The 16,394-nt window shown below is 36.8% G+C and overlaps 1 protein-coding gene across 15 annotated transcripts in view; it reads left to right on the top strand.

Annotated features, from left to right (window-relative positions):
* The window catches only part of LOC124957662 (neurobeachin), a 193,427-nt gene extending 177,668 nt beyond the window's left edge, over window positions 1-15,759 (top strand). For 10 of the 15 annotated variants that reach the window (XM_047514766.1, XM_047514765.1, XM_047514761.1 and 7 more), the window contains 15 exons: window positions 1,794-1,896; window positions 4,376-4,491; window positions 8,160-8,272; window positions 8,348-8,488; window positions 9,764-9,883; window positions 10,057-10,209; window positions 10,288-10,360; window positions 11,312-11,496; window positions 11,730-11,961; window positions 12,099-12,179; window positions 12,264-12,431; window positions 12,585-12,848; window positions 13,005-13,201; window positions 13,278-13,429; window positions 13,558-15,759. In XM_047514766.1, coding sequence (XP_047370722.1) covers window positions 1,794-1,896; window positions 4,376-4,491; window positions 8,160-8,272; window positions 8,348-8,488; window positions 9,764-9,883; window positions 10,057-10,209; window positions 10,288-10,360; window positions 11,312-11,496; window positions 11,730-11,961; window positions 12,099-12,179; window positions 12,264-12,431; window positions 12,585-12,848; window positions 13,005-13,201; window positions 13,278-13,429; window positions 13,558-13,648 — 2,189 coding nt within the window. In that variant the 3' untranslated portion in view covers window positions 13,649-15,759. The remainder of the gene's footprint in view (window positions 1-1,793; window positions 1,897-4,375; window positions 4,492-8,159; window positions 8,273-8,347; window positions 8,489-9,763; window positions 9,884-10,056; window positions 10,210-10,287; window positions 10,361-11,311; window positions 11,497-11,729; window positions 11,962-12,098; window positions 12,180-12,263; window positions 12,432-12,584; window positions 12,849-13,004; window positions 13,202-13,277; window positions 13,430-13,557) is intronic. The other 5 variants (XM_047514772.1, XM_047514773.1, XM_047514771.1 and 2 more) reach the window with 1 other exon arrangement.
* The last annotated feature ends 635 nt before the right edge of the window (window positions 15,760-16,394 follow it).

The following is a 16,394-nucleotide window of genomic DNA, read 5'->3' as shown; positions in this document are numbered from 1 at the left end:
TTTAACTGAGAATAAGAGAAAGAGATAGAATGAGAGAGAAGGAGAGAAAGAGAGAGAGAAAGAGAGAGAGAAAGAGAGAGAGACTTAGTGTAGGTGAGTCGTGTTGTACCTGCCGATCCTGCTGGGACTACCCCGCTGATTATTTTTACGGAGCGCAGATAAATTCTCGAGTGTCGTCCGATTCTAATCTGATCTTTCGGAGTTTCGATGCGTCGTGAAACTTTAAGCGGTGGAATGTCATCCTTAGCGAGGTGGAAACCTCGGTGGTTCGTTAAAAAATCACTGGAAAGACGCGTTCGTTAAGACGAGAAAGAGGGGGCAGAGAGGATGAGAGGGTAAGAGGTAAGAAAAAGAAAAAGAGTTAGATGCTGGGTGCCTTTGGTTGGATCTCGCGATAAATCGTCGAATAATAAAAAAAAAAAAATAAGTTACTTTATACATCGAGTATTACCCTTACGGTAAGGGTATGGATTTGAAACGTTTAACGGCACGCTTGGAATCACGTATTCTAGAAAGAAAGAAATAAAATGTAATATTACGTACGATTACAGCTTCGCGACACGCCATCTCGTCGTGATCGTCTTCTCGAAGAGAACATCTCGCGTCGGATTTTGTCTTTCTTTTTTATATATTCTTTTTTTATACTTTTTTTTAATTTTTTTTTTATTTTTTTTTTTTTTTTTTTTTTTATTCCTCCTCTCCTTTCGTTCTTGGATCCTCATATACACGATCCTTAGCAACGGTGTAATTAATTAACGCGCGAGAGAGACGAGGTAGGCTCGCATTAAACTAACGATTATTTGCGTATTCGTTCGGCCGATTAAGTTTCCTGATGGAGGATGCGTTCGATATTCGTATGGATATAATCATGATCGTGCCGACAAAGATAGTGCGAAGGGATCTAGTTCGTTATTAATTAAACGATAGTTTTGGTTTGTTAATTTTAATGAATATTCGTAGAAATAGAAACGATTATAGGAATTTCGTATCTTTTTCGATATGTTAGATAGATGAAATTCGAAAATTAAAATTTTTTTTATTTTCTTTTTTTTTTTTCAAGTGCATAACGAAATTTAATTGTACAATAAGACTTGTTTTGTCTAACCTTCGCTTCCTTTTGTGAGTTCATCCCTTCCATTCTAAACTTTTCTTTGTCTCTTAATTAAAGTCATCTTTTATTTCTTATTTTAGCACATCCACTGACTCATAAATTAGTAGTAGGTATTTATGGTAACTGTCTAATAAAACGTTACCCTTTGAACTCCCGAGGGAGATGGCCGGCGTAAGCGAAACGGTTCAAACGAAACCCTCTTCTAGTCCCTCTTGCATGTTCTTATGAAGTAAAATGTTGCTCAATATGATTAACATTTTGCTTGCACCATTAATATCTTTATCGTATTAAGAACATAGATAGAAAGAGGAAAATTTATTTCAAATATTTATTCAACAAGATTGAAATGTTTTGACTTTTGTTAAGATGGATGATATTATTCCAAGAAATATTTCTGTCGTAATATTATCCTATAGATAACTTTGCAACGATATCGATCAATGATATTATATATCATCGTAAAGGTTAAGAAAATTTATTGACAATATAACGAAGATTAAAAAATATAAATATCCTATATATATATATATATATATATATATATATATATATATATATATATATATATATATATATTCGAAGAAATCGTCAACGAAGAGATTTCGTCCCGATCCATTCGTTCGCCTGTTGAAACTATGCTGCCCCAACTATAATCTTCGGTTTAACGCCTTTTTGTCAACAGCATCGATCCTTTTCGCGTTCCCGGATCAGGCGACGGTGAAAAAGGTGATCAAGGCGCTACCGCGAGTCGGCGTTGGCATCAAATACGGGATTCCGCAGACTAGGTGAGTACCAAAGGCCACACGAGCAAATAGAGCGAGAGAGAGAGAGAGAGAGAGAGAGAGAGAGAGAGAGAGAGAGAGAGAGAGTGGGAGAGATAGATAGAGATAGAGAGAAAAAAGAGAGAAAAAAGGGAGGGAGAGAGAGAGAAAGAGAGAGAGAGAGTGTCTCGTTTCAGAAACGAAGACTCCTTTTGTAGCCCAGTCTCCAAGTTTCTCCGCCGATCTCCGGCTGATCTTTCGTTGGATATCGTCGGCCACGTCGTGTGGAATGAACACGCTCGATGCATTCCTTCTTTCCTTTGTCTCTCTTCTCTCTTCTCTCTCTTTCTCTCTCTTTTTTTTTTCTTTCTCTCTCTATCTCTCTCTTTGTCTCTCTTTTTCTCAGAGGGACACTCTAACTCAGGGACGGATTAAATCTTTGAACGTAGATCGTTCTTTCGACCATGCTTCCTCAATTTATAGCGTTTCTCCTTTCACATAAAAACAAGAAGTTACCAGCGAGCGGATCGATTCGATATGATCGAGAAAGGGACTACTTATGTTTCCTAATAGATTAAAAATTTTAAACTCACTGATCACGTTTAAAGAGGAATCTTTTTTTTTTTTTTTACGGATCATTAGTCACGTTCTCGTTGTTTTCTATTATCAATTAAATATTAATTTAACTAAGTAAATACATTTGTCAAATGTCAAGTATTTTATGAGATTTTATAAATATTTATTTATTTATTTATTTTTTTTTTTTTTTTTTATAAACGTTCCTGAATTTACGCAAAACGAAGAATTATAAAATCATTTCGTAAGAAAGATCCCCGTTCGAAGGTGTACGATATCCGATGTTGATTCGTTCGATAAGTAAAAAGGCTCTACCAGCTTTTTTCTTTCTCTCTCTCTCTCTCTCTCTCTCTCTCTCTCTCTCTCTCTCTCTTCCTCTTTGTCGCAAGCATCCCGAAGAGAACTTGAAAACTACGATATGCCTATATTCTACCCCTTCTTCCCTCTATCTCTTAAAGAAGGAGAAAGAAATACGGATGGATAAAGAGAAAGAGAAAGAGAAAGAGAAAGAGAAAGAGAAAGAGAAAGAGAAAGAGAAAGGGAAGCAAACAGCGGCGAGAACAGAGGTTTCGCGTATCCGCATTTCGGGCCATCCATTAAGCCCTCTTACGTACGGGAGAAGCGAAGTAAAAGAAGACGAAGACGAAGACGAAGGCGAAGACGAAGACGAAGAAGAAGAAGAAGAAGAAGAAGAGAAGAAGGAGTAGAAGGTGGAGAAGGAGGAGAAGGAGGAGAAAGAGGGAGAACACAAGAAGAAGAAAGGCTTTGAATCGGCGAGAAGGATACGCCGAACCATAAATATACGGCAAAGTCCTTACGTCCGACATCTGATTCAAGCTCTCTCTTTCTCTATTTCTCTTAACTCTTTACATCCTCGTTGAAAAAGGAGAAACAATGAAAGTCGCTATATAAAATCGGTGCCGTGACGCTCTCTCGACTTGTATTCCGACGATCCTTCTTTACGGGAAACTGGATGAGAACGAGCGAGAGAGAGAGAGAGAGAGAGAGAGAGAGAGACAGAGAGAGAGAGAGAGAGAGAGAAAGAAACGAAGGGAGCAAGAAAAAGAAAAAGGGAAAAAGAAAAAAGAGAATAAAGAGTAAAAGAAGAAAAAAAAAAAAAGAAAGAAAAGAGAAACCACGACGATCTTTTCTCCTTCCGTATCGCGAGAGAGGATCGTCGAAGGAATGCCGAACGCAGGCCGTATAATGAAAACGTTATATCGCGCATTCGCGAGGAGCTTTTTTGCGGCTTATCGATCGGATCTGGATCGTGCTTAGCATCGGGGCTACTTCGCGAGGAAAGATAGATAGAGAAGGAAAGAGAGAAGGAATTTTGTCCTTTCGATCGTTTTTAAAAGTAAATCCTTACCTTTTATGGTTATCGTAACTGGAAGGGCCGACATAAGAAAAAAGAAAAAAGAAAAAAAGAAAGAATACAATAAAATAAAATAAAAGGAAGGAAAGAAATACGTTTTTTAATGATCCGTTTTTTTTTCTTTTTTTATTTATTCATTTTCCGTCGAACGACCACGGATTCAATTGTAATTTCGAAATTTTCAAAAGAATTCCGTTTATGACGGAAAGACGTCCGCAAATTTTTCTATTTACAATGAATTTATCGATTGGTGGAACGTATTATTAATGACAATCTTAATAAAAATAAGATAACTAGATATTATTTTTGTCCTGATTAACGTTACATGATAATTACACGTCTCGGAATCAGTCGTAAAAGTTAATTTACTCAGCAGGTTAGAGACAAACTCGTTGGGAGTTTCTTGTTTTGAAATGCGTATATCGTACTTCGTCGCTGTATTTATTAAAATATATCCCGTATCTATTAGCTTGCTTTATTCTTATCGTATTGTAAGATTGTTCGATTTTAAACGTTCGATTAAAATTAATCTTTTGATTGTGTTCATTTTAGGAGAGCATCGATGATGTCGCCAAGACAGCTTATGAGAAGTTCTAACATGACACAGAAATGGCAGCGTCGAGAGATTTCGAACTTCGAATATTTGATGTTCTTAAATACGATTGCTGGTAAGTAAAATCGTTAACGATTACGCATTTGATTGAATCATAAAAATATTTTCTCAAGAAAAAGAAGCAATTTATTTATCGATCGTGTAAGCGGAAAATGTTACGAATTGAATAGTAAACATTGTTATTGATGTTCTCGTAAAGAAAGAGAGAGAGAGAGAGAGAGAGAGAGAGAGAGAGAGAGAGAGAGAGAGAGAGAGAGAGAGAGAGAAAGAGAGATGCAAAGAAAAGGAGAAAGAAAGAGAAAAAGAAGCATAGAAAAGAGAATAGAAAAGGAGAGAGGGAAGCAGAGTCGAGCTTTTTATGGCTGCGCACGGGCGGATGGAGTCTGTCGTTGCGCATTAGGGATGTTCTCAATCAGCCCTGTGTTCCTTTAGCTACCCCATGCGAGTAATCCCTATGTCGTGGGCCTTGGTAATCCTCTCCCTAGGGACACACCGACTCTCTTCTTCCGTCTCGGTTTCTCCGCGGCGACCCTCCAAGCGGGTTTTCGATGCCGCTTCTTTGTTTCTCTTTGGTTTTAATATCGGCTTCCCTCGATGCGGTAGTCGAAATCACGAAACTCGAGACGTTGCCCTGGAGGTGGTTTGACCTTCGTGCTACCCCTTTTCTCATACCACCTTCGTTTTCTAAGGAGGGATTAATATTTTTCGAGGGATATGCGATCGAATGATGAAAGATTTCATTTTCAATTTATTTTGTTCATCATATAGTTTATCATTTCATTTTTCATTTCATTTAATCTTATTCCAATGAAATTTTAATAACAGTGCTCGTAAAATTATAGAAAGATATTAAATATCGAATTCGATCGAACGGTTAAATGCATTTTCGAGACAAAAAAAAAAATAAAAAGAAAACGAAAGAAAAAAAGAATAAGTTTTCGATCTTACACGATCGGAAGGTATACCTACATTCTTATAGAGTTAACGAGCGAACACGAAAGAACAAGAATCGAGGCATAAAGTTTCTGTTCGCCCACGCTATGCCACGCTTTCTTAATGACGGCGATGATCACGGACGGGTAATTATTCGTATTTCGGCGTGCGAAAGCCAATGCCCAGAGGGTGGCCCCTGTCGCTATTTACGAGCGTTATATATTAATTGCACGAATAAATAGCACGCGTTACAAGATGATGTACGAAGAAAAAGAACGAGAGAGAGAGAGAGAGAGAGAGAGAGAGAGAGAGAGAGAGAGAGAGAGAATGACGAGAGTCCTTTTGGAAGACCGCCATTTGCATCCTCGATTCTTTCATATTCTTATGAACAACGCTAAACGCGGGGATCTCATGTTATACGACTCTCTTCGTATTGGTTTGTTTGTTTCGAATTAATTAAGGTAAGGATCAGACGTAAATTTGACGGTGACGCTAGCCTTCCTTCGGTGTGGCAAGGAAAGTCGAGTCGAGTCAGTCAGGTTGAGCTTGGATATAAGGTGGCCCAGAATTTTGAGACGCAAGAAAATGGTGTCAGCTTTAGAGAGAAAATTTATATAAAAAAGATTTGTTTTTTTGCCTTTTTTTTTTTTTTTTTTACATATTAAACTCAGAAATTCTTATGGAATGTCGAAGATGCAATGTGACAAGTTAAAAGATCGAATGATTTTGACAAATTTTGAAAGTGAAAAAATATATTATTTTTCGATATACAGATAAGTCAGTTCATTGACGATCTTTTTTTTTCCGTTGCTTCATTCTTTTTTCTTTATCTTTGAAAAACATATACACGCTTGACTAAATCTTAACACCGGATGGTTAAGAACGAGCTTGTCTCTTTCGTCGCGTATCGTACTTATTATAACGTCGCCTTGTCGCGCGTTGAAACGAGCGAGGAAAGGATAAAAAGAAAAAAGATAAGGAACGAAATAAAAAGGTGATAGGTATTCATATATTATGCAGGATGTTCCAAAAAAAATCGATTAAGTCAACGAAGCTTTTATCAAACTTTATAGAACCTTTCTAGAACCTTTTTAGAGTTTATCTTTATTAGCAATTAATGTGTTTAATTGAGAAACAGGATAACTCATTATCGATAATCATATATGTAAAAAAAAAAAAGCAAAACAAAACAAAACAAAATAATAAACTAGATATATCACACAGTACAATTTATAATGCAATGAATGAATGGTAAATGATAAATGATCGTTGATCGAAGTGTTATAATCAAATGTAAATTGATGAAAATGAAAAATGTATCGCACTGTAAATATCTCGTCGTTCCTAATTTAGTGAAATTTCAAATGTGAAAAGCGAGAGGGCATGGATATAGAAAAAAAGAAGAGATACGTAAAAAGAAGGAAGAGAGGTGGAAGGACTCGAGTGCGAATCCAAGGAGGGAGTTAAGCGCGAAGGCGGAGGGCAAAGGGACATTCCGCTTGTCGCGAGGAGTTCCGAGAGCACTCGCTCACGGCGACGCTACCATTAATAATGACTTTGATGCATAACGCGACCGTGCTATTATTCAAGCCGCCGTCCTCGTCTCTCGGTCCGAGTTCTCTTCCTGCGGACCTCCACAACCCTCTTCTCTTTCTCTTTCTTTTTTTCTTTCTCTTTCTCTTTCTCCCTCATGGACTTGTCTCACGATTTACGGCGCATTGTAGTGACGACGGGACGCGCCTGTCTTTCGCGGTTGTAACTTCGAAGCCGCGAAAAATTCCTTTTATTCTACTCTATCCTATTTTCTTATCGTCTTCTTTATCTTTTCCATTTTTTTTTTCTTTTTATATTTTACTGTTTAACGTTCGATTTTACTATTTCTTTTAGCGAACTTGTTATCAATTGAATGTCTAAGCATAATGTTTAGATATTTATGTGTATAGAATAGTTATAGAATAGATTTATAATCATTGATTAAGTTCGATACTTATTAGTTCGAACCGAAAGGAAATTCTCTTCTCAAAATGAAACAGCTCATTTCACGAAGCAAAAAGATTTAGGCTGTTCCCAGTGAAACGTTACGTGTCTGACGAGGACTTGCTGACGTGCTTTAATTAGCGACAGGGAAAGAGATTAGACGAACTGGCAGGAGTAGCTAGCGCGGACTTTTGCCGTCACTAATGCATCTCGGAATGGGATTCCGTCGAGGGGCTCTACTTCTTAAAGGAGAGGGGGTGCCTGCCGACAATTTCAGGAGCGATTAGCCGTCACGCTCTGAGTTATGCGTTTACTAAACGGAGCACCGTGGCCCATTGAGAGCGAAGACTCACTTTTCGTAAAAATAGAGCTGGCCTAGCTATCCTCGTATATCACCCGCGATATTCTCTCTCTCTATCTCTCTATCTCTCTCTTTCTCTCTTTTCCTTTTTCTTTCTCTTTCTTTTTTTTTTTTTTGTCTTTCTCTTGGTACTACGCGTGCGAGTAGATATGCGAGGGTGGCTCGCGCGTAAGATCGAAGAAAAAACTGGCCCAGTTATCGTGCTTCTCATTTAAAGCCTCCGACGGTCGTACTTCATCTATTTCTGGGCCTCCTCGGAATGAGATTTAAAAATGAAATCGTCAGTATGAATTATCTACGTGATCGTTCTCTTCCTTTTTTCTTTTCTTTTTTTTCTCATTTCTTTTTCCTTTTTTCTAAGTACGAAAGAAACAGCATGTTTCTTCCGGGTTAAAATCAATAAAACATCTTTGTTCGTTTATTTCGAACTTATATGAAATTTTTCATTTCAGGTCGAACTTATAACGATTTGAATCAGTATCCAGTCTTTCCTTGGGTCCTGACGAATTATGAGACCAAGGAACTTGATTTAAGCTTACCTAGCAATTATCGCGATTTGTCAAAGGTAAATTCTTATATTTCCTGATCTCATATAAACTGTTAAATATTTTGTATAATATTGTTATTCTTTTCTCTATAGCCAATCGGTGCTTTGAATCCCAGTAGGAGGGCTTATTTTGAAGAACGTTTCCAAAGTTGGGAACACGACAGTATACCACCGTTCCATTATGGAACGCATTATTCTACAGCTGCGTTTGTTTTGAATTGGATGATACGCGTGGTAAGTTATTATATATTTACTCTTAGATTCTTTTTTCTTTTTAGATTAATATATATTCGAGACATTTTTATCATTAAATATAGACTTAGGGTTTCTGTATATTAGCAAATATCTTTTCTTCCCGATAGTCGGAAAACATTTTACCCGGTTTGATTTTCAAAGAGATTCATAAATTCGTCGAGAACGTTAGGAAGAAAGATTCTAAACTAGTGGCGCATCGCTCTGTCATGACGTTTATGATCTCGCAATTCGATTTACCGATTCTAGAACTTTTGAATGCTGTCCGACGCCCTTTCATTTAACTATCGGCGAAACGAGTATTTTGCGATAAGTATCTTGAGATGAGAGACCTCGTCGATTTTCTTATTTCTCATGCGTTTTATCGTTTAATCGGCTATGTCGTAAAGAAATTATGACTTTATAGCTCTCTGTTCACAGTTATTCGAGGCGTGTTCAAAGAATTTCACGATCGTTGGAAGACTCTCGAAGAAAGAACATGGGAGCTATTTATTTATAGTCATTTGGATACATTTTAAATTATTTTATTACACCTATACATTTGATTATTTTTGTGTAGAATTTATTTATTTATTTATTTTAAGTTAATTATCATGAAATTTTTCAAATCATTTTTTATTTTATATAAATTGAATGGATTATAATAAATTCAATAAAAACAAATGCAAAAGGATGATATACTTTTGTTCGAGTCTTGATTCGAGAGCTCTAAATTTTATTATCGACGAAATATCAGATATCTACTGTGAGAAAATGATCGGAATTTTGAAAAAATGCAAGTGATCCGATGATTCGTTCCGTTATAGATCAGCGGAGGATGAAAAGCGAGCGGTAGATGTCAGAATAAAGTGGTCCTTATAAAGTGCCCTTAAGTGGCCGTTTAAAGTGGTGCCGCCTCTACCACGCCTCGTCACCCGCCCTTTTTTCATGCTTCCGGTCATCGAAAAAGGATAAGATTTATGCGCTGACATTAGTTAACCATGCTCTTTCCATTCATCATATAGAATGTTGACGAAGATACGTTTCTTTTTATATAGCGTGAAACTCTCGAATTATTTCGAATCGAATTACATTTTTAAATGTTTAAACATGTCTCCGATGTAAATGTATAAAAAAAATTATGTAAATCGAATAAAAAATTTTTTTTTTTCTTTAATGTTATTTAATATTAAATATTTTTTGTTTGAGTCATCTAATAATACACTTGTTTGATCTTTTATTATTATTATTATTTTTTTTTTTTTTTTTTTCTTTTAGGAACCAATGACCACTATGTTCTTGGCACTCCAAGGCGGAAAGTTTGATCATCCGAATAGACTCTTCTCATCCATTGCACTTTCCTGGAAGAACTGTCAGCGCGATACGTCGGATGTCAAGGTTCGTTGCGTTTGAAACGTTGCAAACGAGTGGTCGGCCCACCTCGAAATTTACATATTAGAGGCGTGTGCATGCTCCGCCTTTTTACTAAAGAGACGTATAGGAGTTTCTCCTCGTGTCTATCGTTGTTATCGCGAACGTAATAATAATAAATTTTTCGTCCTTGTTAACAGGAACTTATACCAGAATTTTTCTTCCTGCCGGAAATGCTTGTCAACAGCAATCGTTATCGCCTTGGCAGACAGGAAGACGGTAGCGCGGTTGGTGACGTTGAATTACCTCCTTGGGCATCCTCACCTGAAGAATTTATAAGGATCAATCGAATGGTGAATCATCGACAATTTTCAAACGAACTAAGTCTATCGAATTTTCGAGCTATATTTCGAATTATATTTTATTTTCAGGCACTCGAGTCTGAATTCGTATCTTGTCAATTACATCAATGGATCGATTTGATATTTGGTTACAAGCAGAAAGGTGAGTTTACATTCGTTAAAAAGAGATAACTTAGAAAAGGGATGAGCTTCTTTTTTTCTTTTTCAATTTAAATCTCACAATCGTTTTTTTAATCATACTTATTTACAATTTAGAATAAAAAGAAGTATTATATTTTCTTTTCGATTGTGTAACACAAAGAATATCGATTGATAATAATGAAATTAGATTTCTTATGGTATGTTGAATTTTGAAATTGAGATACCGCAGTTTGTACAATGTTACGAGTCGTATGAGAATGAATCAGAAGCGTCTATTGGGACAAGGCTAGTCGAGTCAGATTGAATTTCGGAGGATGTTAATTACCGGTGGCGCCTCTATATCCGGCGCTTCCTCGAAGATGCTCGTTCTCTTTCGTGAAAAGACTTGGAAATTTATGCATGTGTATAAGGGAAGTATATGTGTAAGAAAGAGAGAGAAATAGAAGGGTGGCCGACGTATGGAAGGAATTAGTCTTTAGTTAGCTTCCATCTTTACCATCACCGTGTCTTGAGCAATTAGGCACGTGTGCCGGGTGCGACAATGCGTCTCACTCGTAATATGCAACACATTTCAAAGATTACCAACCAGCCGAAAGTAGCGCCAAACGGAAATACCGGCCACGAATGATTTTGGAAATTGCCTTGACGTAGCCTGAGGACTTCGAAATATTTCGAAAAATTCAAATAATAACAATCGATCGAAATTTCGTTGATAATTATGAGCAAAAAAAAAAACAATTGCTGTCTAATAATTTACATCAATTAATAAAGAAATTGAAGGAAATCTACAAGATTTATGTTTATTTTTAATTAAATTTCATTTGTTTTGTATCGAAATCAATGATCGGATCATTTTAAAATGACCTTTTGAAGTATTAATTCGAAAATAGCAAAAATTTTTTATAATTTAAAAAATTTATTGTCTTAATCGAATCGTATTCGATTTCAATAGGTCCTGAGGCGGTACGAGCCACAAACGTATTTTATTATCTCACATATGAAGGTAGCGTGGATCTTGATGCGATAACAGATTCGGTGATGAGAGAAGCGATAGAGAATCAGATAAGAAACTTTGGACAGACTCCGTCACAGCTTTTAATGGAACCGCATCCACCTAGAAGCTCGGCTATGCATTTGGTGAGTCTTTCGAGAAACGCATTTTCTTTTCTTTTTTTTGTTTCTTTCGTTTTTAATTACTTCGACACTTGTCGTTATGATTCTTGGCGAATTCCTCAAACGTATGTCACCTTCAACGGAAGGTCAACGAAACGTACATACGTGATTCAATGAAAACAAAAACTTCGAGAAAAGGTTACAGAGCTATATGTTAGTCCATCGATAAGCTATGTACCCTTTTCTCTACGATTTAGGATACTTTTTGGAGCTCTTCGACGAAGCTGCATAAGACTCTTCCCATTTTGCAGTCACCGATGATGTTCTCCAGTATACCGGATGACGTTTGCATGACAATCAAGTTCCCATCGAATTCACCGATCTGTCATATATCGGCTAATACCTATCCGCAATTACCATTACCATCGGTCGTTACTGTTACAACCGGACAACAATTCGCTGTTAATCGATGGAATACAAATTATGCTGGTAAATAGCATGATATTATATTATCATTTTTTAATAACGATAAATAATTCATACAATAAGTATTTTCAATCAGATAAGATATAGAGAGAATAATGTTTTTGATAAAAATTTATTTTTTTTTTTCTTCTTTGTTGTAGCATCAGTACAATCCCCAAGTTATGCCGATACACCACAAGCTCAGGCAGCGAATCAACCTCTTTCCATGGATCCAGTTTTATGTGAGTTTTTAGAGAAAAGAAATTATGAAAGAAAAATCTTCCTGTCTCTCTAACATAATCAATCGTAAAAATTTGTTGTTTCAGCTCAAGCAGCGAATAGCTCGAATCCAGCATTGCGTCGTCATTTGGGTGACAATTTCAGTCAGAAATTAAAAATTCGAAGTAATTGTTTCGTTACCACAGTGGATAGTCGATTTTTAGTAGCTTGTGGCTTTTGGGATAACAGTTTCCGTGTGTTCTCAACTGAGACAGGTAACAAAACGAATAAAAATGATGACCGACTTGTTTGAGTATATTAATATCAAATAATTTAATATATATATATATATATATATATATATATATATATATATCACTGAAATTAATTATTTTAATATCGGATCTTTCTAAAATGTATTTTTCTAGCCAAAATTGTCCAGATCGTTTTCGGGCATTATGGTGTGGTGACGTGTTTGTCTCGTAGCGAGTGCAATATCACTTCTGATTGCTATATTGCTTCCGGAAGTGCCGACTGTACGGTATTGTTATGGCATTGGAACGCTAGAACGCAGACTATTGTCGGAGAAGGTGAAGCACCTGCTCCTCGTGCTACATTGACGGGTCACGAGCAACCTGTCACGGCTGTTGTCATTTCGGCCGAATTGGGCTTGGTCGTTTCCGGTTCCTACTGTACGTGAATTTTTTTTGATCGTATATTCTTTTTAAATATTTTTCTTCTCTCTATTTTTTTTTTTTTTTTTTTTTTTTTTTAATATCATCATGCATTAACATTTTTAAGCAATTAGTAAATATTAAAATTCTTTAATTGATTTTCTCGAAATATAGATGGACCTGTCTTAGTACACACGACGTTCGGTGATCTTCTAAGGTCCCTCGAAGCACCAAACGGATTTTCATCTCCCGAAAATATCGCTATGTCCCGGGAAGGTGTAATCGTTGTAAATTATGAACGTGGACACGTCGCTGCTTTCACCATTAATGGAAAGCGTCTACGTCATGAATCGCACAACGATAATCTTCAGGTAGAAATGACGTTTCGATCTTCGTTGATAGGCCGATAAATTCATCGATTTAATGCTATTATTTAATTTCGTATAGTGCTTGCTATTGAGCAGAGATGGCGAGTATCTGATGACCGGTGGTGACAAAGGGATCGTAGAAGTTTGGCGAACGTTTAATCTTGCTCTCCTCTACGCTTTTCCAGCTTGCGAGAGCAGTGTGCGTTCTTTGGCACTCTCTCATGATCAAAAGTAAGTATCGTAACTTTGAACGATCGGTAAGTAAAATGGTTTTTTTCCTTGAATTTCGATCATTTACCTCCATTATAAGTTGAATTTTTTACATTAAAATAATTTGGCTGATACATATCTCCTTTTAGGTTTCTGCTAGCTGGTCTAGCTAATGGTTCGATCGTAATATTCCACATCGATTTCAACAGGTGGCATCATGAATTTCAGCAACGTTACTGAAACTGCTGCTTCTTCCTCCTTTAGCGAGCAAAAAAGCTTGCTCGCGTTTCCCGTGAAGATCAACAAAGCGACCATCTATATAAAATTCGTGACAAGGAACAACGAGGACACGTTTTTTCGAAATATTCATGAGTAAGGGACAAAATGAAAGAATAAAGAAGATAAGTGTTTCTGTGCAATGAAGAATTTAAGAAAAGTAGACACAGGGAGGGCGAATCCGTATTAAATAATCCACGATTATCCAGCGCTCAGCAATAAGCTCGCTTTTTACAAATTGATAAGAAATAATGTAGCGCTTTTTCCAAGGTGTTTTACGAGAAAATATTGGAACATTGGTAATAGAGAGAGAGAGGGAGAGAGAGAGAGAGAGAGAGAGAGAGAGAGAGAAAGGGGTAGGGAGGGAGAAAATAAAAAACAGTGTGTGAGAGAAAGAGAGACAAATGTCAACAGAAAAAAGAAAAATTCGCTCGATTCTCGCACGTTAATTTTGCACTATTTGATTCCGATGAACTGTCGGAAAAGCGGAAGGAACTCTTCAAAGATTTTCCGACAGTTCCGATCGATAAGGGCGGAGCTCGTTGTGAGCTCCTGATCGAGCGACATACGCTCAATGCTAGTCAATTAATCGAGACACGGAAGTAGCCGAGTTATTCTCACGTTTTCGATAAACAAAGCGGATCGGAATTGACAATGAAACAGAAAAAATAAAAAGGAATAAAAGAGAAAATAAAAAGATGTTTCACGAAGGCGGGAGGAAAATCGAAAAAGAACAAAAAAGAATAAAAGGAAATAAGAAATGTGCAATGCCGACGTAACGCCGGCATAAATCGCGAGCCATTAAAAAGTCGCGTATTTTCGGTTCTCTTCGGCCGTGTACAGGATATATTAGAGCGTAAGTTAATTTTTACGGCTCGAATCGCGCGGGTTCATTTATAACCCTCGCTCATTCAAAAGCTACTATCTCGTTTCCTTTACCCTTCGTTAGTAACTCTTTTCCTGTAAATAATAAATCGCCGTGTTATGTAAACTTATGTATACACATGCACACATTCACAAACACACAAATACATGCATATATACATAATAAAATGGTGTGCAGATACTTAAAAATAAGAGAATTACGGAACAAAATGATAATATACGCGTATGCGTTCGTTAGCGTTAGGGCGATTGATTTCATTTAAACGAAAATGAAAAAAAAGTAAAAAAAAAGTAAAAAAAAAAAAGAAAAAAAAAAGAAAAAGAAGGAAAAAGAAAAGATGGAAAAAAGAAAAAAGAGAAAAAATACCGCGTACCGTCTTATACGAACTAAAAAAGAAAACATATTACGTAGAAAGAGAGGCATCTTATTTCCACAAGCAAGTCTGTTAAAAGTTATAGAAAAAGAAAGAAACAAAAACAAAAAAGAAGAAAAAGAAAACGGAAAAGAATAAGAATAAGAATAAGAATTACGTCGCTCTCACGATTTTTCTAACCTTTTCGGTTAAGAGCACGCGAGCAGCATCACCTTAAATTTCAAGGCACGCGAAAAGAGAATGGTAGAGAAAGAAAAAGAGAATATAAGAAATGCGAGATAGATGGCATTCTCTTTGTATACTCTGCCGTCCGCGAAGCTTTTGTATAATCCGTGTATCTACGCTAACGAGCACTTCCCTGAATTACACCTGCTATATATCTAAGATTCCATTTCCCCCTTATCCGACTTACTATATGCACTTAAGTAAGCCTGTCCCTGTTTACTACACACTATTTACCTCAGCCCACCCTTATCCAACGTTCGCGTCCTTCGAAAGAGATCCTAATTTTATCAAAGCCGTCCAGCTTAACTTTTTGCGAGGATATTTCTTGGTATTTTCGCACACGAGATATATAATCAGCAGATCGATTAAATTACATAGGCTAAAGAAATGTGGTTTTAAACATCTCGAATTCATTCTGACAGTGGTCCGTCGTATCACCGAAGGATCAACATTTCTTCTTTCACGATTGGACCTAGTGCGTCCTTCGTGGAAGTTGATTTTGTGTAATAGATAAAATAAGAGAGAGAGAGAGAGAGAGAGAGAGAGAGAGAGAGAGAGAGAGAGAGAGAGAGAGAGAGAGAGAGAGAGAGAGAGAGATATGCGTGTGTGTGAAAGAGAAAAAAAGAGTTCGAATGATTTAAGACAGCGAAATATTTTGATTAGATACAAAAAGGAAAGGATTGATATTAATTACTCTGAGATTCATTTTTATTACGATTTTTGCGAAATCATTTTTATATTGAAAATTAAATAAAACAGAGATGGATAATGTTAGGAATGAAGATAATTTTCTCGTGTTACTGCCTTTATAAGTCGATATTTTTCGAAGCTAAAAAGAACGACGAACTCTCGGTATGAATGTAACTGATAATGGTAGAAGAGCACGTATAGCTTCGAGTCGTTTGCACTTAGTCTTTGATGCATGCTTTCTTCAAACGTATGACTCGTCCTCGCTTCGTTTCGCTTTGCACAACGACGCAAAAATTAATCGAGCTGTCTCGATGGACAATCGTTTTTACCCGCGCGAGCGCATGTTAATCAGCGAGATTACAAGACGTGGTTATTGATATCGATAGGGTGTGTCATAACTATTCCATTTTTTCGGAGACTTCGAGGGGGGAAGGTCTTCATGTCGCGAAGTGGGACAAAGGAACGTGAATGGGCGTGAAAAATGTTTTACGAGTGAAGGAAAGATTTCTTCAAGTATAACAAGTGCGAAATTCGTG

The sequence above is a fragment of the Vespa velutina genome, chromosome 2, assembly GCF_912470025.1.
Source record: "Vespa velutina chromosome 2, iVesVel2.1, whole genome shotgun sequence".
NCBI classification, from domain to species: Eukaryota; Metazoa; Arthropoda; class Insecta; order Hymenoptera; family Vespidae; genus Vespa; species Vespa velutina.
Note: the sequence above shows the minus strand (reverse complement) of the source record. Positions and strands in the feature narration are given on the sequence as shown.